This window comes from Setaria viridis, chromosome 3 (assembly GCF_005286985.2).
Source record: "Setaria viridis chromosome 3, Setaria_viridis_v4.0, whole genome shotgun sequence".
Lineage (NCBI taxonomy): Eukaryota > Viridiplantae > Streptophyta > Magnoliopsida > Poales > Poaceae > Setaria > Setaria viridis.
In genome coordinates, this window is record NC_048265.2 from 20475985 (window position 1) to 20502618 (window position 26634).

Below are 26634 nucleotides of genomic sequence, written 5' to 3' on the forward strand. Positions count from 1 at the left end.
GGACCGAAAATCTCATGATGAGTGTGCTGCGTCGTGATGATCTTCGACGTCGTCGCCGGTGTGCGTCTTGCCGTTCTCGCGAACTCGCTAACTGCTCGGTGGAGAGCAAAAGTGCTGATCCGTTTTCTTCCCAGGCTGTATAGCACTCGGTCCTCTCTCCTTCGTTTCTTCGGACGTGCGAACTCAGGAAGAGCAAAAGTGCTGATAACGTGTAAAGAGTAAAATGTAATCAATAGGCAAAGAGAGTAGTGAATGGATTGTTGTATTAATCTCATGAAGTCTATGCATATACATACATGCATGCATGCTATATATATACATATATATACATATATACAGGGAGAGTATACTCTTTGGTCGGCTATAGAATAGCTTATTCTGTGATCAGCCTATCCAACACACTAGGATGGTTACAATAACTTGAATGGTTTCAGGCAACAACGTAGTCGACTTACTAGAATTGATATGTCCATTCTTGTATGTCGTAATTTATTATAAATCGATTGTACCCTAATTTACCAAAAAGGCATCTTAACGCTAAATATATATATGATGAAAGGGCACTACGAAGGTACATATCCATTAGGATATGTACATGTTCACACCCTTTGGAATTAGATCATATGGTAAATGTTCTCTAACAGTAATGACAGAAGCCGGAGTTTGGGCTAGTTTCGTTGTAGCTATGTAAGCCTAATAACTAGAAGGCCATCACCCAATTCTTAATATTGTATTATTCAAGTAGCATGCATATACAATTGATTTTTAACATGAACTCATAACTTATTAAAATAAGTAAACGTTCATATTCATGGAAGTTCAATTGGATCAAAAGCCATATGTAGACAAATAAAAAATCTTGACAACATTTATCCAAATACCATATCTACAACTGCATGTACTAAATATGGATCCGACCAAAGCCACATGAAACAAAAATATAAACACAATAAAATCATTTAATATCTATAATGTATTGCCGATTAACATCAAGTTCTCTTACTCGATTGGCCAATGAATCAAACAAAAATGATGACTTGAAATTAAAATATTAGAACAAAGTTCTCTTATATACATAATCGACAATGTTTTATCCAACTAATATTCATCTTAATTTGATTTCTACCATGAAAACATCCTAATGAACCAAGACAACATAAGAATTATCAAAATATCATTTTGAAACTTGTAATAATTTTTCATCAGGTGTACGCGTTATGAATGTCTAATATTTTCAAGAACACATGAACAAAAAAAATCACATTAAATTAATCATTTATGGATCCTTCATGTACACCTTTGGAAACCGCACAAAGATTGTTTAAAAAAATGCATATCTTAGTTTTTTCATTGCACGTTTCATTTTGTGTGTATAATCCCATTTAAAAATGAATCATTCAAGTTTGCACAAAGATTATATCAAATTGTGCACACAAATTCAAGTCAGAGAAACTATAAAAAAACATGTTCACGTGTGCCTAAAGATCTCTTATAGCCTTGTGCCTCTGCTCTCTTGCTATTTTGCTGCGTGGTTTTTGCGGTGGAAAGCTTGTAGTACGATGATGATCATCCTTTGATTGTTTACTTTTTTTTTCGAGACCAACCTTAGGTTTCTTACTGGACATTTGGGATAAGGGTATATAAGTACATTGATCCATGATCCCTCCAAACCAAACATGGGACTTGCCTGGGCACAGAGACCCTCTAGCATCTGCAGATGTTCCATGTTCCACGAACGTTCCACGAACCAGCGTGCAACGACTTTGATCCATCGACCACAGAATCCGTGTGTATAAAAAGGGGGCCAAGTTCTCGCCTTCTCCGCTGCAGCAAAAGATCAAAAGCATGTCGACGTCATCGGGCGCCCCGAGCCCGGCCGCGATAGCGACGGCTGTTCCTGTGCGTCGTCCTGGCCGCCGCGGCGGCGTCAGTCGCGCGCGCCCAGCAGTGCGGGTCGCAGGCCGGCGGCAAACTGTGCCACAACTGCCTCTGCTGCAGCCGCTTCGGCTTCTGCGGCGACACCGACCCGTACTGCGGCGCCGGCTGCGTTACCCCTCCGGGGCCCCGGCCCGTCCCCGGCGACGTGGCGTCCGTGGTGCCGCGGGATCTCTTCGAGCGTCTCCTCCTCCACCGCAACGACGCCGCGTGCCCCGCGCGCGGGTTCTACACCTACGACGCGTTCATCGCCGCCGCGGCCGCCTTCCCGGGCTTCGGCACCACGGGCAGCGACGAGCAGCGGAAGCGGGAGGTCGCCGCGTTCCTGGGCCAGACCTCCCACGGGACCACCGGCGGGTGGGCGACCGCCCCCGACGGGCCCTTCTCGTGGGGCTAGTTCTTCAGGCAGGAGCGGAGCCCGCCGTCCGACTACTGCGACCCCCGGCCTGAGTGGCCGTGCGCGCCGGGCAAGAAGTACTTCGGCCGCGGCCCCATCCAGCTCTCCTTGTAAGCAAAACCATCCATTTCACTCGTCAAATTTAATGTAGCGTTCACCATGTTCTCCGATCGGGGATCGAGCTTTTTCGAGTGCAATCCTGACGTGCTCTCGCCTCTCCGTTCCAAACTGATCCGTCAGCAACTACAACTACGGGCCGGCGGGGCGAGTCATCGGCGTGGACCTCCTCAACAACCCGGACCTCGAGGCGACGGACGCCGTGGTGTCCTTTAAGATGGCGCTGTGGTTCTGGATGACGCCGCGGGACAACAAGCCGTCGTGCCACGCCGTGATCACGGGGCAGTGGACGCCCACGGACGCCGACAGGGCGGCCGGCCGGGGCGCGCCGGGCTACGGCGTCATCACCAACATCATCAACGGCGGGCTCGAGTGCGGGCGCGGCCCGGACCTCCGCGTCGCCGACCGGATCGGGTTCTACAAGCGCTACTACCACGCCTTCCGCATCGGCTACGGGAGCGACCTCGACTGCGACGGCCAGAGGCCGTTCAACGCCGCCGTGGCTGCCGGCCTGGCGGCGCAGTGAGTACACTGTACACGTTGCTGCGCGCCTCGATCGGCGAGGGGACTGCTACTCGTGTAGTCGTGGTAGATCGTCAATGTGATCACCCAATAAAATCGAGGATTTACTGTGTGGGTGTGTTTTTGCACCGATCTGCAAAGGCATGGATTCCTCAGTTTGAATAATGTTCATGTAAAATTTTGTGCTGGATAATAAAGAACTTGTGCTGGATGCAAGGTCAATCGAGGCTCTCACCAACTCTTCTGTGGAATGGTTTCAGTCTTTCGCAAGTAGCAGTCACATCAGGGCCGTACCAGAGATTTTGAGGCCCCGGAACAAACCAAGAAATGGGACCCTATATAGTAGTGACCAGTGAAATACAAATAATCGAGATATATTTGGATTCCAGTATATGAGTAACAAGTACATGCTTTTTGCATACAAATAACAGCAATATGAAATTAGGTACTCATGTTATAGGATTAAAGGGCGAATAGTACATACCAATATCTTCTTAACCTCTAGTAAAAAGCATCATTCATTTGGTGTTCTTTGAAATGAAATCTTCAATTATATCTTCATATTTGATCTTCTCCAAAACATCAATTTCAAGTGCAATTGTTGCCAGCCCATTGAGTCTTTCTTGTGTCATTGTACTGCGCATGTAGGACTTTAATAACTTCAATTTTGAAAAGCTCCGCTCCGCAGATGTAACTGTTACAGAAATAGTCAACAAAATTCTGTATGCAATAAGGGCATTTGGGAAACAGCCCATCCGTTTCACAAACTTCAGAATATCAAGAGGGCCCATATCTTCCTTAGGGATGAAATCTTGGAGGAACTTTAACTCCACAAGTAATTCTTTGCCATCAATATCAGAATGTTCACCACTCTTAAGTGCTTCCTCAAGACGAGCACAAGAAGATAACAAACTCTTATCACCTAAGGAGCACAATTTACGTGAAGTGAACAAAGAACCAAAAGTCTTTTCATACCCCTGGTATTGCTCAAACCTCCTAGTTACTGTATCAATTGCTTGATCAACAACAGGCAAAAAATACTTGAGCCTAAATGATTCCTCTTCAGACTGTGAAGCAATAGATGCATCATCAGGTGTCTCATCAAATTGCCTTTTCCTTTTGATTTTACGCTTGGTATGAAATGCTGGCTCAATATCCATCTCGTGTGCTATTTCTTTTGCAGATTCTAATGCTTTTGCAAAACCAGTTTCTCTATACTTACTGAAGAAGGAAATCAGCCCCTGCACTTTCTCTATTGCAATATCAATAAGCATATCCTTTGGTTGTAACCGTTTGCTGACCAAATTAATAGCAGATAATATTTCGTACCAAATAATTATTGTCACAAAAAAATTCAAAGTCACCAAGCTCATTAGTTGCCAAGGATTTAGCTTCACTGCTTATTGTTGCATCATTATCCGTATCTGATACTTGGAGTAAAGCTTCTCTTATTTCCTGCATTTGGAACCTTATAGCCTTAACACTATCAACACGACTCTCCCAACGAGTGGTTGATAGTGGTTTGAGAGTCAATCCTGATATGTTATCTTTCAAAATTTGCCATCTCTTTGTGGATTTAGCAAATGTTGTATAGATACGCTGTATGATTCCAAAAAAAATCTTTAGTCTTACCACAACTCTTTGACATATCACATAGTGTTAAATTAAGACTATGACAACCACAAGCAGAATAAAATACCCTAGGATTGATATCCAAAAGTTTCCTTTGTACCCCTTGATTTTTCCCTTTCATATTTGATCCATTATCATATCCTTGTCCTCTCACATTGTCTATATCAAGGCTAAGATTTTTCAATTCATCTTGCAAAACATCAAATATTCCTTGCCCTGTTGTATCATTTATATCAAAAAATCTAAGAATGATTCCTTGATGCAAATTGAATCTGAAGAAGTATCAACATATCTTATGATCAAAGACATTTGTTCTTGGTTGCTTATATCAGGGGTACAATCAAGTATAACTGAAAAATACTTTGATTCCTTTATTTTTCTAATTATCTCAGACTTCACAGTAGTAGCAAGCAAATTAATCAACTCATTTTGGATGCCATGACCAAGGTAATGTTTGTGTTGCACGTGCTCCCGAATAACTAGATCAAATTCAGCCATCAATTCAACCATGCCTAAGAAATTCCCATTGCTATATTGATACAACTTGCTATTAGTGCCACGAAATGCTAAATTATGTTTGGCAAGGAATTTAACAATCAAAATAATTCTTCACAAAACTCTCCTCTCCTCCAATGGTCCTTTTCTTTCTCCAGTTCTCTCTGAGCAACTTTATCAATAGTCTGATTTTCATTAAACCTGAGACGCATGTCGTACCAAGATGTCGTATTTGTAATATGGTCTACACTAGTTTCATGTTCTTTAAGTCTGATGTTAACATGTGACCAATCATTAAAACCCTCATTTGCCAGCTAACTTCTTAAATGCCCCTTTCTCAATAATTTGCAGCAAAAACAAAATACTCTGTCAAGCTCTTTGGAATATACCAGCCATTCTCTATCACTCTTTTCTCCATTTGATAGAACTCTAGTATATAGTGATGCAGAAAACCTTCTGAATAATCTGTCAGTTGGACCTTTTTGAATAGACAAGTCCCTTTTAGGACCCTTTTGGATCAAAGTATCAATCATTTTTTGATCAAGTCCATCCCAATATCTTGGATCAAAAATATCAGGCTGAAAAGGAACCCTCAAATCATTTTCACTTTCAATATTAGGTGATCTATCAAGGCTAGCATCGCCAACATTGGCATTTTCCTGAGTTTGATTTTCAAGAGTGTGAGCCTCAACATTGTTAGGATCAGTTGCAGGTGAACCAAGTTCAGGAGTGTGAGCCTCAACATTGTTTGTGTTACCACCACAATTCCCATCATTATCTTCCTGAGTTTGATTTTCTGTACTAGTTTGACGTTCTGTAACAACAAATCTCTCAAGTGCACCCTTCTGAGCCTGAGCAGCAAGAGCTAGTCTTTTTGTCTTCTTACGCTTTTCACAACCGGAATCATATTTTCTAACTCTAGAAGACATCGTAAATAAATAGACCAACCTGTTTCATGAATCACAAACAAAATAGAACAAATTAATCACAAACAAAATAGAACAAATTAAATGGATGTGCACTTGTGCGACAATCATTAATGTAATGAGTTTAGAATTCTCACAATCTCACTGACCTACTTTCATTGTCGATGATCAGTGATCACTTGAATACTTGATTAGATGTCCAACGGACTGCAGAGTCGCAGCTGTTAAAAAAAAGGTGAGGAAAGACTTGAATACTTTAATACTCTCACAATCTCACTTGAATACTTGAATACTTGATCAGCTGACGAGTGACGACAAAGACCAAGACACGCGGATTAAAAAAAAAGTGAGGAAAGGGAAGAGATGACAGATCACAGATGCATGCACACACCTCATACAGAGACCCGGCGTACCACTGTACGTCTGTACCAGTGTACCACAAGCAGGCAATCAGGACGCCCGCCGTCGGAGCCAGCCACCGCTGACGACCAAACCTGCGCCGGGTGCCGGCGCGGATCACACGAACGACAGGTTCAACGGGAACTGTGACGGGAAGGTTCGCACGATACACGTCCGCATCATTTCAGTACCCCGCAATGACCCCTGGAATTCACGGTACACATCCCGACAGCCGCCTATTCCACTTCTTTGGATAGTAGATGGGCCGAGTTAAAGTCCAATAGTTGGGGCCCCTATTTTTTGGGGGCCTGGCTCGATCGCTCCAGTTACGCTGCCTAATGGACGGGCCTGTCACAGATGCATGCACACACCTCATACGGAGACCCGGTGTACCACTGTACGTCTGTACCAGTGTACCACAAGCAGGCCAGCAGGACGCCCGCCGTCGGAGCCGGCCGCCGCTGACGACCAAACCTACGCCACGCCGGGTGCCGGCGCGGATCACACAAACGACGGCTTCAACGGGAACTGCGATGGGAAGGTTCGCACGATACACGTCCGCGTCGTTTCAGTACCCCACGATGATCCCTGGAATTCACGGTACACATTCCGACGGCCGCCTGTTCCACTTCTATGGATAGTAGATTGGCCGAGTTAAAGTCCAATAGTTGGGGCTCTAATTTTTGGGGGCCCAGCTCGGTCGCTCCAGTTGCGCTGCCTAATGGACGGACCTGAGTCACATCATTCATTGATTCCATTGACTAATATCTTGTTAGTTCAATGTAACCACATATTAGTGATGGACACTCATGTGGATCTACTCCATGTGTAGAGATAAGATCCCGTTTGTTTCTTTAGGACCTCATAAAATTTCAATCACATCGAATGTTTAGATACTAATTAGGAATATTAATATAAACTAATTACAAAACCAATTGCATAGATGGAGGCTAATTTACGAGACGAATCTATTAAGCCTAATTAGTTTATGATTTGATAATGTGGTGCTACAGTAAACATGTGCTAATGATGAATTAATTAGGCTTAATAGATTCGTCTCGAGAATTAGTCTCCATCTGTATAATTAGTTTTATAATTAGCTCATATTTAGTCCTTCTAATTAGTCTCTGAATCCGAATATTTAATGTGATATAAATTTTAGTCGCAACTAAAATGCAAACACCCCGTAAGAACTGGACGTTTATCGAAAAACCACGCTGCAAGGGGCAGTTCCTCTGTGGAAAGGTTTCAGGCCCTGTTTGTTTGAGCTTTAGCTTTCCAAGCTTTCAAGAAAGCTAGCTTTTGGCTTCTGCTCCCTAGAAGGGTGGCTTTCCGAAAGCTAGCTTTCGGAAAGCTAACACCGTTTGGCAACTAGCTTTTGGAATGGTTTCTTCAACCTTGGATGCCGGCCGGAGGGGGAGATTCGGGAGGCGGCGGCCAAGGAGGGGCTGCGGGCGGCCAGGGAGGGGAGGCGGGCGAGGAGGAGTGACGGCGGGCGAGGAGGGGCTGCGGGCGACGAAGTTCGTCTTCCTTGGGAGGTGGAGTGGCCGGATCCTGCCAGTGGCGGCTTGTGCCTCGCGGAGGAGACCAGAGGGGTGCGCGGATCCGCGCCGGAGTAGCTCGCCGGAGGAGAGGGAGACGACGTGGAGGAGGGGACAAGGAGGGACGGCGGCGGCAGGCGTGCGCCGGCGGGGGACGCCGCTGAGGCCACGCGTCGAGGAGGAGGCGCCGAACGGGGAGGAGCCTGCGCGGAGGAGGAGGCGCCGGACGGGGAGGAGCTCGCAAGGAGGAGGGGCGCGCGCCGGAGAAGCTCACCGGAGGAGACCGGAGGAGAGGGAGATGACGCGAGGAGGGGAAGGAGGGGCGGCAGCGGGTGTGCGCTAGCGGGGAGGAGGGTGCTGCGCAAGCGGGGAGGAGACATGAGGAGGGGGAGATGGCGCAGATGGAGATGTAGCTGAAAGAAAAATAACGGTTCGCAACATAAACGATGGCAGGTGGGTAATTTTTGCAATCTTTACGTGGAAAGCTGCGGAAAGCTCACATTTCACTACTTCTGAGCTTTCCATGTAAACATAGCTTCTGTGGGCTTTCGGCTTTCGGAAAGCTCAGCTCAGAAGCTAACTGTTTGTTTGAGCTTTCCAGCTTCCAGGGTGGAAAGCTGCTAGAAAGCTCAAACAAACAGGGCCTCAGTCTGTCAGAGGTAGGCAAGTAGCAGTCTCATCATTCATTGATTCCATTGGCCACGCCTAAATTACGACGCCACCGAAAAATCTCTAGCGCTGCTTGTTTAACACTTAACCTTTGGTGCGCCACGCGGAAAACAACGGCTTCCTTCGTATTTTTTTCGCCACGGCCGCGGCGCCGATTTTGGATACCACAAGCTGTGGCGCCACCTCACCTGCGGCGTGGCAGGGTGAAGCTGGCAAGCAAACACCCCCTATGTGAACCTACTCGATAAGAATGGCTAAAAAAAGAGTTCTTATAGAGAGAAAAAAAACTACAGTGCATGGGCTGCTAAGGATTCAAACAGATGCTTTGTGGCTTTATTATTTATAGTGAGTAAACAAATGCCCTATAGTGTAGAATAAGGAGACTGACCTACTGCAGAAGAAGCAAATCAACTATGCTTGAGCTTGCACGGAACAGGAAAAGTATTCAGTAAAGAATGCTGCACTTCAAGTCTGACGATTTGCTTCTGCAGTACGTCAGTCTCCATATTCTGCACTCTAGGTGAATGATCTATATCCTTTCACAAAATAAATAAATAAAAATATGAATGGCCTAAGCGGAATCGTCAATTGATTCAATTGAAAAATCATGTATTAACTCAATGGCAGACAAGCATATATCAAAGCAGTGGAACTACTACCACAAAGGTAGGCTACTAAAATAGCAACTGCCCAGTGTCGATAAACGTAAATCACACTAGCCATCAGATATATAAAAACAAGCTCAAGCACCGACACAGTCACACTGACGTTTAACTGAAGTATGAAGATACAGTATATAGCAAGTCCTGACAGGTGCTTATTACTGGAGAGCTACTAGTTCATGTTTCCCTTTACTTCAGGTATTTATCAAACCAGCCGGTCATGTCCGCAAAGGCTTCCTCGGCACTCTTGACAGCGGCTTCGTCATCGTCGTTGTATCTCACAGCCCATCCATGCGAAACGCCAGGAAAGATCTTGACAAAGTGAGCAACCTGTGAACCGCAAGGGTATGCCAAAGCATTTCTGAATTAAAACCTCAGTGGAAACGATAATGGCAGCTCAAAATCTGTCTGCTCGAGGATTAAATTGCTGAAAATAATGATATTTTACCGCAGTTGCAGAAAGAACATGCTCAAACTGTTTGACTAATTCTTGTGGGGAAAATTGGTCAATCTCAGCTCCAAGTACGCAAATTGGGCATTTGACTTCTGATATTATATATAAAAAGTATTTCACACTAAGGAACCTTTTGCAATAGAACTATATAGAAAAATAATGACATTGCGTGTCCAAAACTCTGAAGAAAGGAACTTAAACCTTTGATATCATCAACAGTAACTAACGCGGGGTGCGACATCACAACAGCCTGGATCTCACGAGCTTTAGCCAACTCGACGACTACCTTTGCTGAACATGAGAGAAGACAGTAAGACACACAATGCTCAGCATGCCAAACCTGAATACGAGGTCACAATTACAGAAGCCCAGTACAAGGAACAAATGGTACTCACCACCCCAGCAATATCCTGCAGCCCCAATAGTAGGCATCCCCTTCTCCTTTAGAGCAGCAATAACTGGTTTTGCCTCCTCAAAGGCTTTTTCCTAGAAAAAGGAACTTTTTAATGTTTATGAATATTTTCAATGGAATGAATTTATTGTTGGAGATATAACACAAAAGACGCAAGAATGAAGAATGTACGTACAGATATGTGTATACTTATCATTTTTAGATGTTTTAATAATTAATTTTTTCTTCTTATAGTCACTCGTAAACAAACATATAAATTTAAATATTATTAATCTTTGCTAATAGATACCCACAAATTACTCGATGTCCTAAACCTCAACACTAAGGTCAATCGAACTTGAGGAGTTGTGGTAGTGTTGAAAAGTTATCTTATGACGGCGATATATAGATGTCACCGGAGGAGGATTTTTTTATGATTTTTTTTGGGAAACAATCAAATGTAGTTGGAAGTTGAAACAAGGCGTGTTGAAACTTCACTTGGAATAAAAAAGTATGAGGTCACAACGAACCGGATCATGTGATTGTAACCACTGTAAAGGATTGGGATTGCTGGGTTCGTATGGATCCCCATGCAGGAAATCTGGCACCACAACAAAGTAACCGGACGAAGCAACTTTATCGGCTATCTCCCTTCACGAGACAAATGTTTAGGATCAGTACCAATTCATATATGAAGATTGCACTAGCAAAAAAACTAATGCGCTTCAAACTTAGAGCGCACAAAAGTACCTCAGCTTTGGCGCTTCAAATCCTGCAAATAGGGAAATGGTCATTGGCAGTCATCAGCAGGAGAGCACAAAAGAATCAGAAATTTGATCTTTTTTTTCTTTTCCATCAGTTACCGAAGGCGTCCGAGATGAGAACGACGGCGGCCTTGGCCTCGGCGGAGCCGGCGACGTAGGCCTTCTGGCCGCCGAAGTCTTCGACGACCTCGCCCCCTCCGCAGGCCGGGTCCAGCTCCGGCGGGTTCTGGAAGCAGTGCGAGCTCGCCATTTATCTTTCTTTGCTTCAACTCGAGCTACTTCTTCTTAGTTTCCTCCTCGGCTCTTCCTATACATTTATACTTGGGATCGGGAGCTCTATTTCCAAGAAGAAATGATATCCAGTGAAGCTGACGAGATTCAATACATGTTTTTCGTCAAAAGATTGGAGTAGGTGTGGGTGACACACCTTTGGACCTCGTCAAACTGGAAGCTGATTGCATTTCTCAGTGTTTTGAATTGAGTCTTCTTCGTGCCGTGCAAGTACAATCGACAACTTATTTACTCATTTTCAGAGATAAAGTTGCATCAATTGTCTACAGTTAAGTATTCTAGGACAGTAAATGAAGAGATGTATGATGATGAAAGCTTGTACCAGAGTAAAAGAAAGAGCAAAAGAAATGTTATCTCCATCATCCAGAGTGTTAATTAAGGTGAGTGCAAATGGCTTTCTATTCCAGTTCTAGCATACGACACTATGATCAGCAAGTAATCTTGCCTTGAATTATATTATTCAAATAAACAGATACTTAACTGATCATACTTCGAAGCTCCCTTGATCAGTTTATAAACCTATAATTTGCGATCGAAGAAGTTTTGTCGAACATAAGTTCAATTTTTGGGAGTTACAAGTTTGGATGAAGACCACAAGACAGGTTCCCACTTCCCAGCACACAAGTAACAGAAGTACTACCACAGGCAGGTAAACTGGGATATACAACATATCATACGTACACAAAGGCACAACCTGAAGTATTGACACAAGGACACAAACTCCAACTGAAGACGCAGTTCTTAATTCAATGGCAGCAAAACAAAAATAACAAATACCAGGATATGTATGACAAACAGGTGGACTGATAATTACATGGCTAGTACGCATACACAAGCAGAAGCTCAAGTATAGAAACAATGCCACCTACTCAACCGAAAACGCAGGTCCTAATGATCACTTCAGATTTCAGTTTAGGTACTTATTAAACCAGTGGCTCATGTCTTGCAGAGCTTCCTCCGCACTCGCGACTGCAGCTGCGTCTTCTTCACTGTATCTCACAGCCCATCCATGCGTTACTCCAGGAAAAATCTTGACAATGTGATCGATCTGCAGTGCAAAAAAGAAATAGTATTAAAGAACTGATGGCTCTTTGAAAGGTTTAGCTCAACTAAAATGCTCACATCGTGATCCAAGCATGCCAAACCTTTTGAATTGTAGTGATTAAGGGCTTAATCAGGAACAAAACTGGAAAAAAAATGTTCACTTTGGTGGGTTCACAATCTCTACTGTATATTAAACCTTATCGCATGGTTCTGCAGGCTAAATATTTGGATGAAGAACAGTTATATACTTACTAACACATCCCTGCTCTATTGCTAGTAAATAATAAAAAATTATACCATCAAAGCCAAGTAATTGGGATTCATGGGGGTTTGCATATGACAATTTAGCCAGTGTTGAATGGTCAGTTGGAGTCTGAACACTGCTGTAAGCAAGTAAATTTTCTAGTTTAAAGATCAAGGTTTCAAACATACTGAACGTACCCCAGAGTTAGCTGAAAGAACCTGCTCAAACTGCTTTAACAATTCAGGCGGTGATGATTTGTCGATTTCAGCTCCAAGTACAGAAATGGGACATTTGACCTCTGAATATTAGATAGCATATCAATGAGTAAGCATTTCAAGCTCTTTCAGTAGAACAAGTTTAATGTGTCAGGGAAAAAACTCTTCTGAAATAACTGACCTTCGATGTCATCAACAGTTAGTAAAGAAGGATGTAACAATACAGCAGCTTGGATCTCATGAACTTTCGCCAGCTCCACAACCACCTTTGCTGGAAATAGATAAAATTTTAAGTACACATTGTTTAAGAATGAATAGAAAAAACACACAAATTAATGCACTTCATGGCAATGTTTCAGGTTCCTTCAAAATTAAAATGCTGTGAAGAATCATATTTACCACCCCAACAATAGCCAGCAGCCCCAATGTTCGACACTCCCTTCTCCTTTATAGCAGCAATTACTGGTTTTGCCTCTTCAAATGCTTTTTGCTAAGAGATGAAGGCAGGGCTTAGTTAAATTATTCAGGATATCCGAAATCAGACAAAAGAAAACAAGAGCACGTCATGGCCTATTTCTAAAATCATTCTTTTGCAGAGAAGGCAATGTAAAAGTGCAGAACTAGTTGTTTATTTGAGGCCTCAACAAAATACCACCATTTATCTATATTCACATATAAAGAAGTGCACGTCATGGCCTTTTTCTAAAATCATTCTTTTGCAAAGAAGGCAATGTAAAAGTGCAGAGGTATTCAAGCCAAGGTGCGCACCGCAAGAAACATTGCTTTGGAACAAAAAAGAATATGCTGCTAGCCAAAGTAAAACAAACAAAAAACAGCTGTTCTCCTAAAATTAGAAGAGGATTACGTCCTAAATACGATATATATAAACAATAAATTTCTGTCAGGATAATTATTGAACAGGATGCCAAAAGAACTTATAACTCAGTATGTTATCGATAAAATGCTAAGTCAAATTGAAACATTATTAATTAGGTTCAGACCTTGGGAGTTTCGCCGTGATTTCTATATGGTTGATAAATATTACTGTCTGAACTCCAAGACCAAGGACGACATGGACATTGCACATTTCCACACAAAGAGTTTACTAAAATTAGTTGAAAAATAAGGTGTCCTAAATCCTGTACCAAAGAAGTACCAGAAAAGTCTCAAGGGAAAACAAACCGGATTATGTGATTGCAACCACATTCCAGGGTTATTGGGATTGCTGGGGTCATATGGATCCCCATGCAGGAAATCTGGCACCACAACGAAGTAACCAGATGAAGCGACTTTGTCGGCTATCTTCCTTGATGAGATAAACATGTAGCATCAGTATCAAAACATAAATAAAGGTTAGTACTGGTAGAAAACTAATGCAATTCAAAGTTCAAATAACACACTGCACAAATTTAAAACCCGAAGCCGAGCAAAGCGATTAGCGGTTTGCACTATGGTCTATAGCAACCGTCCACAGCTCAGACTTGAAAGGTGAGAGTGAGATCGATACGATAGTACTAGGGTGCTAAAATTAGGATTAACAATACAAAAGCAACACATCGTATTATTAGCATTGACATGAAGTAAAGTTTTTCAAAACCTTACCTTGCTCGTCGTCTCATGATTTTTAATGGCAAAAAAAAAATACAAATCCTAAAGGTAGAGACACTTCACATTCCACCCACATCAGTATGCAGCAATGCTAAAGCTTGCACTAAATCAGCTAGAAACCTATAAATTAGCATTTGATATGGAAGGGGAGCTAGGGAGGGCACATTTTCAAAGGTATGAAGGTGGCGCAAAGTAAAAATGGTTCCAGAATAATGATAAATTGAGAATTGAACACGGTACAAGGATCACTACTCCCGGAAAAAAACAGAGCTTACAAGAGAGGGCAAAGGTAAAAAGGATCATCAGAGCGTACCTCAGGTTTGGCGCTTCAAACCCTGCAAGGAAGGGGAATGAATTTCAGAGCTTGCAATGGCACAAGATATACTTGGAGATCCTTGAAGCTTTACTTGGGGAGATTACCGAAGGCGTCAGAGATGAGGACGACGGCGGCCTTCGATCCGGCGGAGCCGGCGATGTAGGCCTTCTGCCCGCCGAAGTCGTCGACGACCTCACCGAGTCCGCCGGCCGAGTTCAGCGCCGGCGGGTTCTCAAAGCAGTGGGAGCTCGCCATGCTCTCAGTTCTTTCTTTATTGTTTCCTCCACTGTTCTTGTCTGTGGATGCTGAAGCTAGTGGGCGGCGCGTGCAGACGAGATTCAGCACGATATTCTTTGGTACTCCCTCCGTCCCAAATATATGTCGTTTTAATTTTTTCAAATTGTGGAACCGGAGGGAGTAGGAAAGAATGAGTGCTCTGACCTCACTGCTGACGCAAGTCCATTGTAGATAGTGCCGTGGCTGGTCGTTCATGCTTGTCCGGTTGCTACTTTCTGCAGTGAAGACATGTAGCAGTGTGTGATTGTGATGGTATTGATGTATATGCTGCTGATTCGATTGTTTGGGGATTAGATCTGTTCTTTACATCGTTATTCTACATTATGCATGCTCTATAATAGAGACATTTCATTTGTTTGGACTATTATATCACCAATTTACTTTATTTTCTTTAATTTTTACTCCACAAGTACTTGTTTTATATTTACTATTATTCCAATTGAATAACTTTTGTTTAAGATGGGAAATCTCGCTCCATCAACTCTGTACTTGCACATTTCACTGTTGCCTGCACGCCATCGAGCTTGTGTTTTTGGGCTAGAATTTATCAATCAATTGATGGAGCTAGAATATATTAAGTTTTGGAGATCGAAGTCATCAATCAGTTAAAAAGTACCTGTTCGCTTCAGCTTATAAGCCGGCTGAAAAGCTGAAACGGCTGATTTGTTGTGAGAGAAAAACACTGTTTGGTGGCTGATAAGCCGGCTGAATAAGCTGAAGCGAACAGGCTGTACAGCCCCGCTTTTGGGCTCTACTTGGAGGAGTATCTTTAAGGATGAGTTTGCTCTTATTTTGCATAGAGCAAAAGCCCTCTTTAAAATTGGAGCTTGAATAGTTGTTTGTAATTTCTCTTAATTACTTTTGGTTCTATGATATTTCTTTTAATTGAGCCTACTTCCTCATAACACTGCAGATATATTTTTTTTCCAACATAATATTTAAAATAGTATTGTCAGTGGCGGACTTAGGATTTGAAGGTAGGCCAGGGCCAAGTGCTACGGTGCACGGAGAGGTTGGTTGATGAGCAGATGTTGGCCTGTTGGGCCAATTTTTCATTTTTGAGTACAAAAGCGAACTACTAAAAACTCGATGAGCTAAAATCCAGGGTAGTCCTAGGCCTACTTGGACTAGCCACTGAGTACTGTCCTTCGGTGCCGTCCAATATAAAAAAGAGAGCCCCACGTAAATTGCTCTAAACTGGTATATCGATAAATTGTACTTGAGCATTTCCTCTTGCTCCTGAAAAAGTCATTAGAAGGACCCATTATGCAAAAAATTCAAATTCCACAACGGACTGACATAATTTTCTACCCCACGTACCAGACTACCAGTCGCCCCATAATAGTAGTGTTTCTCCAAAAGGAAGATTTCAGTTGAGTCACGCTAGTATCTGCAATAATGGAAAATACGTGCACCTGCACACAATATGTGTAGCGTACAAGCTATTAGAAAAACACGAGGTACAATTTGGAGTAAGCATGGGAATCAACAAGCTGTGCGTTTTTTGTTTTCTGCGGATGAGGGATCGGGATTAAGCTATCCGTCTCTTTCTGAGTGGCCGGGAGTACGTTAATGCAGGCGTGATGGTTTAATTTGCTGCACAAATAAACACAGGTACGGTCACGACTTCAATTGATACTTGGCGTGAGAAAGTAACACTGTTCATCACGCTCACGTACTCCAATCCTCATCGCACTGCACATATTAGGAAACCGGTGACATGACTCTTTCTATCGACTTGATGAGAGTACGAAACCAACTCCATGCATCGGGGGTCGATCTATAAATACCAGCTCCCTGCCTCTCAAGTCTCATCTTCGTACTGAGCTTAAATACCCGCACCTCACACTTGAGAGAACCATGGCGCCCAAGCTCGCCGCCGTTCTCGTCGCCGCCTGCGCCGTCCTCCTCGCGCTCGCCGCGCCGCTGCTCGCCGGCGACCCCGACATGCTCCAGGACATCTGCGTCGCCGACTACAAATCGATCCAGGGCCGTGAGTGACCCCCGCCGCCACTCTACTGCACCGATCATTTCACTTTAATTTGTTCATCCTGATGTGCTGCACGTTTTTGCAAATTGCAACTGTCCATTCAGCGCTGCGTGTGAACGGGTTCCCCTGCAAACGCGAGGCGAACGTGACGGCGGAGGACTTCTTCTTCGGTGGGCTGGCGAAGGCCGCCGACGTGTACACCGGCAACCCGGTGGGGTCGGCGGTGACGGCGGCGGACGTGGAGGTGCTGCCGGGGCTCAACACGCTGGGCGTGTCCATGGCGCGCACGGACTTCGCGCCGTCGGGCGGCGTCAGCCCGCCGCACTCGCACCCACGCGCCACGGAGATCCTCTTCGTCGTCGAGGGCGCCCTCGAGGTGGGCTTCGTCACCGCGGCGAACCGGAGGCTCCTGGGCCGCACCGTCCGCGCCGGCGAGGTGTTCGTGTTCCCCCGTGGCCTCTTGCACTTCCAGCGGAGCGTCGGGGCGGCGCCCGCCGTGGCGATCTCGGCGTTCAACAGCCAGCTGCCGGGGACGCAGGCGGCCGCCGGGGCGCTGTTCGGCGCCGCGCCGGCGGTGCCCACGGACGTGCTGGCGCGGGCGTTCCAGATCGACGGCGGAGTGGTCGAGAGCATCAAGTCCAAGTTCACGCCCAAGTAGGGCGTGCCCGTCGTGGATTGCAATTTGAATGTGATCGAAAATGAAGTACGCGCGTACGTGAACGTGCTGTTAATTTCAGCGCGATTAATATGATGCTTTATTTGGTACTCCGCACAAGTTTGCTGTAGTTATGCTCCGCACTTGTTTGCTTTAGTTGGAGTATATCAGTTGCAAAGGTGTATCAATATTTAAGCACTCCCACTAAAAAATTAAACAGTTCATGATTAGCGAGCGTCAGAAATACAAGCATGTGTGCACCCAGAACACTTATGTAAGATTGATCTTGACATTTCACCGTCGACGATCAAATCCTCTCAAACATAAATTTCGTATTTACGTGAAAACACCGATTTTGAACTGCAATCGCTTCAGTTCAGCTTGAACCTTTCGAGGAGCCATCATTTCTCCAATAGTTCATTTTGCGGCACAGATTGGTCAGTTCGTAAAAAATTTCCCTAGCGCATGGATGGGCTGTGGAGGTACAACGACAATGATGTTGGCTGCTGTAAGGAATGCTGAAGAAGCTCTGCAACTGCAAGACATGATCCACTGGTTTGATAAATACCTGAAGTGATTGTGGTCCTGGCATGTTTAGACCTTCGTTTTCAGCTGAGCCTTTGTTTTTTTTTTCGTTTGTGTTTGCTTGCCATTGGATTAAGAAACTGCACCTTCAGCTTGTCCTTGGGTATCAGCGTATGCATGCTTGATCTGGAGTCACGGCTTCAAAATTGGGCAAAACCGAGGATCCAGAGGTTGAATTGGAGAAGAGAGAAATATAGTGGTGCTTGTGGCAGGATGTGGCCTCTTATCATTGCTCTCTTCAGGCACCTGCACAAGTGCTGTGACACTGCAACTACCTGAAACTATCCTCCGGGGCAAGGACTCTGTTTTTCTCTTTTCACCATTAATTACTCCTTCGTTCTCGTTCCCCGTCGAAACGAATCTGTACAAGCCTGCAAGTCGGATTAGTTACTTCGATTCGGATTCGAAGTCTTCGGCAACCGATCGGAAACGAAGCCGCGTCCTGTCCGCCCGCTGCCAGCTGACACACAGATTCGAAAGCAACTCGGAGTCGGAGCCGGAGCCACCATCTCTCCCATAAATATGGCCGTCCCCGTCTTCCAAATTCGCCGATCCATCCAACCATCCGTTCCCAGTTCTGTCCATCCTCCTCCCCTCCGCCGATCCGCTAGCTTCCATCAACCATGTGTAGCCTCGCTCTTGTGCCGTGGCGCTGGCAGAAAGCGGCACCGCCAAGGGTTGATCTAAACAGACGCAACCGAGAGTGAGGGAGAGAGAGTGAGCAAGAGCACGACCATCGGGCTTGGTCGACGAGCTTCCCATGGTGGTGATGACGGTGTTGACGACGGTGGTGACCAGTGGCGGGCGCAGGATTTGGACTATGGGTATTCAAAATTGAAGATGGAGGAAAAAAAATGACAGACTAAATTATAGTTTTATAACACATAATAATTAAGTGGTAGCAGCATCATTGATTAATAAAATTTATCAGAAATTGAAATTGTCCGGCCACTAATGATCAACATATCAAAGTGGCAACATGTGAAATAAATAGAGGCTAAAACAGTAAAATGGTAACAAAGATTACAACTTACAAGCTATAGGACAACTTTCCGTTCTGCAATGCTTTGAAAATGAGCGATGATGTCCTTATCCTTAGCTTGCATGAAGAATTCCCTTTCAATCAATGTGACCAAGCAACCATTCAAATATTTCTGCCCCATCTTACTTCTTTTCTTGTTCTTTATCAAATTCATTATAGAAAAGACCCTCTCAACACCAGCAGTTGCAACAGGGAGAACAAGCACCAATTTGAGAAGTTTATAAACAATGTCATACCGAGAAACCTTTCCTTCTTTAACTAGCATCATAGACAACTCTGCTAGACTTCTCAAATTTTTGAAGTTTTCATCATTTCTGACATCATTGATTGAAATTCAAAGTCATATGGATAGAACCCAGCAAGCTTAACCAAGTTCTCAACATTAAAAGCAGAAAAGGAATTAGCTGGACTGAATGATGCCATGCATCTAAGTAGCTCTGTGTTTACCTCATCAAACCTATTATTGAGCTCTTGAACTTGTCTATCAATGACACTCAAAAACATATCAGCATGAAACCGGTGATAATTAATGGCACCTCTGTAGAACTGCCTTGATCTTTGCATAGGAATATACTTCCCATTCATTTCAACAACTTTAACATTCTGCTTCTCACAAAAAAAAGTGACCTTGGTAAGAAATTCTTGCCATCCAGAATCTTGTCTCAAAACATCCAGTTCTACCTTTGTGAACTCCAGAAGATCCATTGCATTTACGATATCTTGCTCCCTCTTTTACAAAGCATTGCACAAGTCATTGGTGTATCCAAATATTTCATTCATCAAGTGTAGCAGGAAAACAAACTCAAAGGACTTAAATACTGTGAGCATAGTTTGAGCCCCATTAGCCTCAGCCCCTTTACTTTCATTCCCAATCCTAAAGAGAACTTTCTTGATTGAAGGATACAAGAACATAACATGCATTACAGTTCTGTAGTGAGATCCCCATCGTGTATCACCTGGCCTTGCTAAGCCCATCTCTTGATTCAATCCTTGCCCGGTTTCAATTTCACCCAATTTCAATGCTTCAATCATGTATTCAGCTTGAGCAATGCGAAGCATACGGATCTTTTTACAAGACATCCCTAGAACATTCAACAAATAAGCAAGTTGCCCAAAGAACCAATCACAATTAGTATTCTCCTTAGCAACCGCTACAAGTGTTAGTTGAAGTTGATGGGCGAAGCAATGAACATAATAAGCAGAAGGGGACTCATCCATAATTAGTTTCTTCAAACCATTAACATGACCCTTCATATTACTAGCTCCATCATACCCTTGACCACGTACCTTGGCAAAGCTTCTGGAGGATGAAGCCGTCCCGCCCGAGGACCCAAGGACGAGTTAGCTGTATCGGGCTTAGATGCCCCAAAATGTGTAAATATGTTAGTTAACTTTGAACTTGCTTTTGTGATGGCCGCGGAGGCCTTTTCTATAATTTGTCGACAAAAGTTTCGATCCTCTTTCTATTTTTTGGGTTTGAAAAGTTTAGAGTGCGGGTCGAGCGTGTCAGTAAGCGCTGATGAGCGAAGGCACCGTAGCTGCTGGGGCGTAGGTTTTTCACAGTCCGATCAGTCTTGCCTGAGCATCGTTCGTGCACTCCTTCCTTTTCATGCCCAAACGTTTAAGAAAAGGGTCGGTTCGGAAAAAAAATGGTGTTTTGAGAAGAAGCCAAGTGACTTTGGGCAGCGCATGTGCTGGGGCCGTCGACGACACCGAAGGGACGGGTCCGCTAGCGGCCATCACCCGGGCGCACGACAGCCTAGGTGTGGCGGATCCACTTCGGATTTGCTTGATTAAACATGATTAAGCCGCCTGATATGCGACACTCATGCCTTAACCAAGTAAACACGAAGTGCCGTCGGATTTCATCCGATTTAACCACTTTAACAGGACCGAATAGCAAACCCACACGAAGGTGAGCGGTTCCAGAGAATACAGAAAGTCCACTAAGTTAAACAATTTAACCATCTAGTTTGGTTATAAAACACCATCAGAGTTTACAAGTTTGAAAGAAAACCACAGAAGATAAAACAACAAGCGGAAGCTACTTCGTCGGGGTCGGACATCCCTGGTGAGGCCAATCGGGACATCCGTGATCCCGCTCCTCACCGTCCGAGGAGGGATCCCACTCAACCGTCCAACCCGGAGGGAGTTGGGACGGCCAAGTGCCAACAGAGGGAAGCTCAGGGGCAACAACTTCACCTGAAAAAGAAGAGCCACAACAAGGTTGAGCTACTAAGCTCAACAAGACTTAACCGACAGGGAGCGCGCTAAACTACCTCTTCTAGACATGCAAGGCTTTTTGGCTGAGGGGTTTGTTTGCCAAAAGCGCTAGATGTAAACCTACTTTCAAGTTTTAGCTCCGGTTCTAAGTTCATTATACGTTCTAAGTTTGCAACCTATTCTAAACAAACATAGAACCAACCAAAGGGTATATATACATCATCAACAAAATCATGTCATCATCAGATTTCTTATTTACTCAGGGTGACATAGCGATCAAGTAGTCTCAAACTGTGAGAGGCAGACGAATCGATTCGAGTTTCTTAACCATGCATGGCGAACCTAATCTCACGACATCCACGCACCACAAGGGCCGCTTCCTATGTCGGCCGTCCCCATCAATTCCCAGGCGCGTGTCAGGTCCAAACTTCCCTTGGCATGCAATGCTCCACAGTCCCGGCCTCTACCGTACTGTGACCGCACTTGCACCCACATGATGCACCATGGGAACCTCGTTCTAGGGACATCAGGGGTATAAGCCACGCCCTAGTTCAATCAGGTACTAGGCTTCCCTATCCCATACTAGGTATGAGATTAGTACCTTCAAACACTTAATCGCGAACACCACCACTGTCGGGCCTTAGCAAGTTTCATAGACAGACGGGGCGATCAACCGACCACCAAAGAGTTACCCAAAACCCTGCCCCATCCATCGTCCTTATAGTTGTGACAGAAGGGTAAACATCCAACTCCTACAACTCGCGAGTGACAGGGAATCACTCGGCTTTTACCGTTTCCTATTTAAGCAAGCATCTACTCGGTCCAACAGCTAGTGTTCAAATCAGGGGAGCTAAGTTATGCATCTAGGGTTCCAAACAACTCCTATACGTAAATGCACAAGCATGTTAAAGAAGGCATGTGCAAGTTTGGTAAAACACAGGGGATTCATGCATCCGGGGCTTGACTTCGAGCAAAGAGGAAGGGAACTGCCCGACTTCTGGGGTAGCTTCGACTTCTGGGGGCAGGAGCTCAGCTACACCGTTGTCTTCTGGCGCCAGGTGCAGCTCGTAGTAGCCGTCGGCGAGACGTAGCTCTACACGAATGCAATGCATTAGTTAGCGTAGACGGTTATTTCAACAGCAACACTTGCAAGCCTGAGCCCAGAAACTTGCGACAAGTTACAGGAGGGTGGGGAGGTTCAATGGAGTTGATGGAGGTCAAGAGGTAAGGGTCGGAGGGAAGGAACTTATGATCTGACCCTTAATCTAGAGGGTTTGATGTACTAGGGGTCCTCAGACTCAACGCTGAAAGGTCCCCGAGTTTTACACATACACCCTCGGTTCAAAGAAAAAGATACAGCCGAGCCCTCGGGCAAGGCGGAGAAGGGTCGGCGAAACAGACAGGGTCGGGCGAGACGGAACCGGGGTCGGGCGGATAAAAGGGGTCGGGCGAGACGAACAAGGGTCGACAGCCTACCTTCATCTCACAGAGGAGGCTGGGGCGGAAGAACTAAGGGCTTGGGACGGCGGCGAGAATGTCCGACGGCGGCGGTGCTTCTTGTGGATCACAAGCAACTCTTGGGCAGCACTGAAAGCAGTGGCTGGTGGATTGGAGAAAAGATGGTGCTTGAGCAGAGAGGAGAGTTCCTCAGACTTAGGTGGTGGCGCTGTGAACTCGAATAGGGAGCAAGAGAGATGGCAGCTAGGGCAAGGGGAACTCCGGCGGGACTCCGGCATCCCATTTTATAGCTGCGCGGAAGTGATAAGGGGGAGCGGCGTGAAGGCCGGGAAGAAGCGATGGAGTGCTCTGCTAGGGCGGCGATTGAGCGACGAGGGCGGTGGAGCAGGACTTCGGGGATGACACCGGCGGTCATTGGGCACCGACGTCAGGGCGGCGCAGGCGCGGGTTTGCCGGTGGTTGAGATTTGGCGAAGGTGGGCGTCGTCGTGCGGTGGATCTGATGGAAGTGACCGGAAAAACGGCGCTAGAAACGAGGGCGCACAGGTGAGAAGACAGGCGGCTGCGGTCGCGCGGGCGAGCGTGGAGCAACAGACTGTCGGGGCGGCTTCTGATAGGGCGGGAAAAAGGAGCTGTCGCTGCCGCGGTCTGGGTTGGCGGAGGAGGAATCGTCATGTAGCGAAGACCGGGGCGGTGCGACTGTGGCGAGGTGACGGAAAAGACGGGCGGCATCAGGCTCTACGGGCGGGATCTGGCGATGTGATGATGGGCGCGGGTGGCGAGGTGCTGCAAAAAGGGTAGCAGGGGAGCTTCCGCCGCGATTGGGGAAGGGGGCGCGAGAATCCATCCGGTCGCGGGCCGAAGACGAGGCGGAGCGGCGGACGTCGGAGGAGTTGAGCCACGCGGCGGGGGAAAACTGAAGCGGGCATGCAACTCGAGTGCGCCTGTCACGGGAGATCTGGGGGAAAAGATCTCGTGGGCCCACCGGTCAGTCTCGGTGGTCCGCTGCTCGAACTGGAGGGCGATGCTGCGGGATGGCTTAGGAAGATCCGACGGTGGGTTGGGGGTCGGCGGGGTCGGAACTGGGGAGACCACGACGAGGGGTCGGATCGCAGGGGTCGGAAGATCTGGAGGTTAAACCCTTAGGCTTGGAAAAACTAAGACAGTTGATCAGGAGCTCGGATTAAGATTGACGCGAAGGATATTTGTCCAGGACCGTTACACTAGGGCCTCCTGACCTCACGTTCGAATCCGGACTGGCATCAAAGTTCATGGTTTTTCCCCGAAGAAAGGCAACGAGCCCCCGGATCCGATCGAACGGACTCGGGAACTATATGAACTGGTTGGCCGGAATCTGGGGTACGCCACCAGCTTGGTCTGAGCCGGACCCCCCGAACGGGGACCGGGACTCCACTCGAACTGACCCGTTCGCAGCTCAACGAGCACCACGGTTCGTCCAGCGAGGATAGCATGGCACGGCTCAACCCCTCCGTCCCAGCGAACAAACGCTTGAGGGGTAACGATCAGAAGTCGATCTAGCCTCCCGATCGGTCTCCCGCAACACGTGGGGGCTCGGGGGCTAGCCTCGTAACCAACAACCACGCGTGTGGTCGCGATTTGGAGTCTTGGAGCAGAAGTGGTCGGCAAAACAATAGAGAATCCTCCCGCGCCGAGCCATCCTCAGGATACCCTGCCTAACTAAACTCCTCGGCCAAGCCGAATGAAGGAAATTCTTTCTCCCTGATCAACAACAGTTTGCAGGACAAACAAGAGTCTCCGACGGACGGTGAAGGCAGCCTCTGGAGGAGCATCCTTTGCTCCACCAAAGGCTCGGGGGCTACTGTTGGGGGGAAATATTAACGACCTCCTTAAGCCCCTTAAACAACAAATCATAAAGGCCTAGGCCCACCTGCGGTAATGACGATTGCCACCGACCCAGCATGGGTAGGGAACATCCCACTCCATCTCGCCCGACCCAGGGTTCCGGGGTCGGACACTCCCGAACCCTCGATGGCAGAACTCCGCCTCGCCCGACCCACGGTCCCAGGGTCGGGTGCGCCCGACCCCTCGCCGCAAGGCTCCGCCTCGCCCGACCCTAGGTGTAGGGGGTCGGACTCATCCGGGCCCACAAGACAAGTATCCGCCTCGGGCGCAGACTAGCAGACGAGGGCGTGGATCTCGTGGACCCCCCGTCGATCTTGCCATAAATGCACCGCGGCTCTAGCGCGCAGAAAGGCGCCCGCGCCCCTCGATGTGACCCGCCATAAGTACCCGAGCGGAACACTGTAGCCACGACCGCACAGGCTACAGTGGCCGCGGCTCCCTCTGATTCGCCATAGGGCACTCATAGCATGCGCCGCCCGGCATAGGAGGGAGCGCCGCCCGTTCCTCGCGCCCAGCGTATCCGGCGATAGGGACGCGACGTCCGTGTTCCACGAGACGTAAGCAGGACAACAGGGGTCAGCCGTCTCCCCCAACGTGCACAGTTGCCACGACCGGACACCATCATCATGCCCGGCGGCGACGGTCGCCTAGAGGACCGGCGACAGGATCCGGCGACAGCCGCCCTCCCCCGATGGCTGTGCTGACAGGAGCCCGAGGCCGGAGCAGGAGGTGGCGACCCGGGGACTTGGTCCTTCTCCTTGTACTTTACTTTACTTAGCTTATCTCTTTTACTTCTCCTGACACCTGGCTCACCTGTAACCCTTGAGCTCTCCTTGTGCTATAAAAGGAGAACCAGGGGGCCCGAGACCGGCAGGACTCTCAAGCCAACAGAACCCACACACTCACCTCTAGAGCATCAGTACACACCCAAGAGACTTGGGACCGGCTCCCTCTCTCGCCTGTTTGTAACCCCTACTACAGACCTCGTGTGAGTAACACGAGCAGCTCCTCATACTGGACGTAGGGCTTTCTTTGCCCGAACCAGTCTACCCCGTGTCCTCTCACGCCACCATCCGAAGCCTTACGCGCATAAAAGAAATTTACTAGCCGTAGTCTTGATCCGCTAATCTTGACAACAACAATGGTCTTAAGTGGAATCAACATCCATGCATTTTCCTCTCTATCTCCCTGCAGAAATGCAACCATATAATACATTATTCCACCCTTAAGTATAAAAATGGATCCAACTTAGGAGGAACTAGGTGGTTTTCATTAAGAATTAAGAAGAAGAAAATAAGCACCTAAATTCAAGCTAGAGGGGATTTGAACCTGGGTGGTTAGGGTGCACGATCACACCTTCCATCCTAATCAATTGAGCTAGGCTCACTTCCTCTAACACCCTTAAGTATTATTCAATTAACCAAAATTCACTTAAGGGACTAGGTGCACTTTCAAACCATGAAAGTATTCATGCATAATTTAGGAGAAGAATCTAACTGATGTAATGGCATAGAGGCGATAGAGATAGGGCCGTAGTGGATGGAGATGGAGTGCTGATCTCCTTCAATGGCCTTCAATAAATGGTGATGTCTTGTATTTGTACACCATCAAGATCTTCTACACGACAAAAGCATTGCGCGCTCCTTGCATTCCTCAGGTTTTCAATGTGCAGTATGAGAAATTAGGGATACAATCATAAACATGGAAACTCAGAATAAAAATGGGAAAGTATACTAATCACAATGGCGTTGATTATCATAAAATTGGCTAACGTACTGAACATTGCGTCACTTGAAAAAATACAGAAAAGATAAGTATTATATCATGCCCTGATGCCCATGCCCGACGTGTGTTCATCTAGCGCAAAGGATGTGCCCTT

General features: G+C 46.3%; 3 protein-coding genes and 1 pseudogene across 4 annotated transcripts; 2 read left to right on the plus strand and 2 right to left on the minus strand.

The window, feature by feature from the left end:
• The first annotated feature begins 1692 nt into the window (after nt 1-1692).
• Nucleotides 1693-3193, plus strand: LOC117847901 (chitinase 2-like; annotated as a pseudogene).
• Nucleotides 3194-9221: 6028 nt separating this feature from the next.
• On the minus strand, nt 9222-11268 carry LOC117850741 (endo-1,3;1,4-beta-D-glucanase). Its single transcript, XM_034732602.2, has 7 exons — nt 11004-11268; nt 10891-10912; nt 10671-10791; nt 10145-10235; nt 9951-10040; nt 9744-9841; nt 9222-9625 (listed from the first exon to the last, which is right to left on the minus strand). The coding sequence occupies exons 1-7, from the start codon at nt 11152-11154 to the stop codon at nt 9485-9487; spliced, it is 714 nt and encodes a 237-aa protein (XP_034588493.1). The 5' UTR covers nt 11155-11268; the 3' UTR covers nt 9222-9484.
• A 643-nt stretch (nt 11269-11911) lies between these two features.
• On the minus strand, nt 11912-14990 carry LOC117850740 (endo-1,3;1,4-beta-D-glucanase). Of its 2 annotated transcripts, none has more exons than XM_072292785.1 (7): nt 14727-14990; nt 14620-14641; nt 13881-14004; nt 13098-13188; nt 12880-12969; nt 12702-12781; nt 11912-12243 (listed from the first exon to the last, which is right to left on the minus strand). In XM_072292785.1, the coding sequence occupies exons 1-7, from the start codon at nt 14875-14877 to the stop codon at nt 12103-12105; spliced, it is 699 nt and encodes a 232-aa protein (XP_072148886.1). In that variant the 5' UTR covers nt 14878-14990; the 3' UTR covers nt 11912-12102. The 2 variants fall into 2 exon arrangements, with proteins under 2 accessions (XP_072148886.1, XP_034588491.1); XM_034732600.2 differs by having other exon boundaries at nt 12681-12781; nt 14727-14984.
• Nucleotides 14991-16752: 1762 nt separating this feature from the next.
• LOC117850742 (germin-like protein 1-4) lies at nt 16753-17899 on the plus strand. The gene is made up of 2 exons (XM_034732603.2): nt 16753-16912; nt 17014-17899. Exons 1-2 carry the CDS (start codon nt 16780-16782, stop codon nt 17565-17567), a joined length of 687 nt encoding a protein of 228 aa, XP_034588494.1. The 5' UTR covers nt 16753-16779; the 3' UTR covers nt 17568-17899.
• The last annotated feature ends 8735 nt before the right edge of the window (nt 17900-26634 follow it).

Coding starts and splice junctions, on each gene's coding strand:
- LOC117850740 (XM_034732600.2), bottom strand. CDS start 14,877: ATGGCGAGCTCCCACTGCTTTGAGAACCCGCCGGCGCTGAACTCGGCC. Junction 13,189..13,880: donor GGTTGCAATCACATAATCCG/GTTTGTTTTCCC, acceptor TTCATCTCTTAG/CAAAAAGCATTTGAAGAGGC. Junction 12,782..12,879: donor AACTGTTGATGACATCGAAG/GTCAGTTATTTC, acceptor TCTAATATTCAG/AGGTCAAATGTCCCATTTCT.
- LOC117850742 (XM_034732603.2), top strand. CDS start 16,780: ATGGCGCCCAAGCTCGCCGCCGTTCTCGTCGCCGCCTGCGCCGTCCTC. Junction 16,913..17,013: donor CTACAAATCGATCCAGGGCC/GTGAGTGACCCC, acceptor CTGTCCATTCAG/CGCTGCGTGTGAACGGGTTC.
- LOC117850741 (XM_034732602.2), bottom strand. CDS start 11,154: ATGGCGAGCTCGCACTGCTTCCAGAACCCGCCGGAGCTGGACCCGGCC. Junction 10,236..10,670: donor GGTTACAATCACATGATCCG/GTTCGTTGTGAC, acceptor TCCTTTTTCTAG/GAAAAAGCCTTTGAGGAGGC. Junction 9,626..9,743: donor ATGTTCTTTCTGCAACTGCG/GTAAAATATCAT, acceptor TGCGGTTCACAG/GTTGCTCACTTTGTCAAGAT.